Here is a 1,618-nt window from a genome sequence, read left to right as displayed (position 1 = left end):
GAGCAGGGAGCCCGATGCAGGACTCCATCCCAAGACCCTGGGATCATGACCTGAGCCGAAAGCACCTACTTAACAGGCTGAGCCACCCAGGCGCCTCAGGAAGTCTGCTTTTATCTTAATTCATTTTCCCAAGTATTCTGAGCCTTCTAAGTAGGACAGGATGGGAGGGACAAAATGGTGATGGTTTTGGGTATCTCAGCTGAGAGCAGAGTAAAGGTATTGAGGTGAAGGAGGAGGTCAGTAAGTAAGAGATGACCTGGGGAGTGAAAATATTATCCCTTAGACAGCTGAGAACTGGCTCTAAACATAGGTGGGTTAAAACATTTATGTTTTAATAAATAAATACATTGGAATGGACTGATTATCTCCTCTCCTGGGACATTGCCTTACAGAAACTCATGGATCCAGAATTTGGAGTCAACAGGACGTCTGTTACTGAGTTCATTCTACTGGGCCTAGTAGAAACAGAACAGCTGCAGTCTGTGGTCTTTGTAGTCTTCCTCTTTGCCTACCTGGTCACAGTTGGAGGCAACCTCAGCATCCTGGCTGCCATCTTGGTGGAGCCTAAACTCCACACCCCCATGTACTTCTTCCTGGGGAACCTATCAGTGCTGGATGTTGGGTGCATCACTGTCACTGTTCCCTCAATGCTGGCTCGTCTCCTGTCCCACAAGCGTACAATTCCCTATGGAGCCTGCCTCACACAGCTTTTCTTCTTTCACCTTCTGGCTGGGATGGACTGCTTTCTGTTGACCGTCATGGCCTATGACCGATTCCTGGCCATCTGTCAGCCCCTTACTTACAGCACCAGAATGAGCCAGACAGTCCAGAGAATATTGGTGGCTGTGTCCTGGGCTTTAGGTTTCACTAATGCACTAAATCACACTATTGCCCTAAATACCCTCAACTTCTGTGGTCCCAATGCAGTCAATCACTTCTACTGTGACCTCCCACAGCTCTTCCGGCTCTCCTGCTCCAGCACCCAACTCAACGAGCTGCTGCTCTTTGTAGCAGCAGCCTTCATGGCTGTAACCCCTTTGGTCCTCATCACTGTGTCTTATGCACACGTGGCAGCTGCAGTCCTACAAATCCACTCAGTGGAAGGCAGGAAGAAGGCTTTTTCCACATGTGGCTCCCACCTCACTGTGGTTTGCCTCTTCTATGGTACTGGTATCTTCAACTACATGCGTCTTGGTTCTGAGGAGTCTTCAGACAAGGATAAAGGGGTTGGGGTCTTTAACACTGTTATCAATCCTATGCTGAACCCACTTATCTATAGCCTTAGAAACCCTGATGTCCAGGATGCCCTGTGGCGAGTACTTGTGGGGAGGCAGTCACTGACCTAAAGGTTGATAGCATCCTTCCTTCTTGCCTTTTCTGGTTTAAGGGAAAATTCTCATGAAGGCAATAACCTGGGAAAATGGTTCCAAACCATATCTCTCACTGCCTGAAGATCTGTGTGATGTATTTGTCCAGCAAAGAAGTCCTACATAACTGATTCATACAGCAAATATTTATTAAATTGCTTCTATGATCCAGACACTCTCTTAGGGGACTAGTGAACAAAATAGAAGTCTTTGGACTTATGCAAGTCACATTCTAATTAAGAGAGACAAAA

At 47.0% G+C, this 1,618-nt stretch overlaps 1 protein-coding gene across 1 annotated transcript; it reads left to right on the top strand.

Annotated features, from left to right (window-relative positions):
• The first annotated feature begins 386 nt into the window (after positions 1-386).
• Positions 387-1,346, top strand: LOC125087689 (olfactory receptor 3A2). The gene has a single exon (XM_047708266.1). It carries the CDS (start codon positions 399-401, stop codon positions 1,344-1,346), a length of 948 nt encoding a protein of 315 aa, XP_047564222.1. The 5' UTR covers positions 387-398.
• The last annotated feature ends 272 nt before the right edge of the window (positions 1,347-1,618 follow it).

Source organism: Lutra lutra, chromosome 16 (genome assembly GCF_902655055.1).
Source record: "Lutra lutra chromosome 16, mLutLut1.2, whole genome shotgun sequence".
NCBI classification, from domain to species: domain Eukaryota; kingdom Metazoa; phylum Chordata; class Mammalia; order Carnivora; family Mustelidae; genus Lutra; species Lutra lutra.
Note: the sequence above shows the minus strand (reverse complement) of the source record. Positions and strands in the feature narration are given on the sequence as shown.

Coding starts and splice junctions, on each gene's coding strand:
- LOC125087689 (XM_047708266.1), top strand. CDS start 399: ATGGATCCAGAATTTGGAGTCAACAGGACGTCTGTTACTGAGTTCATT.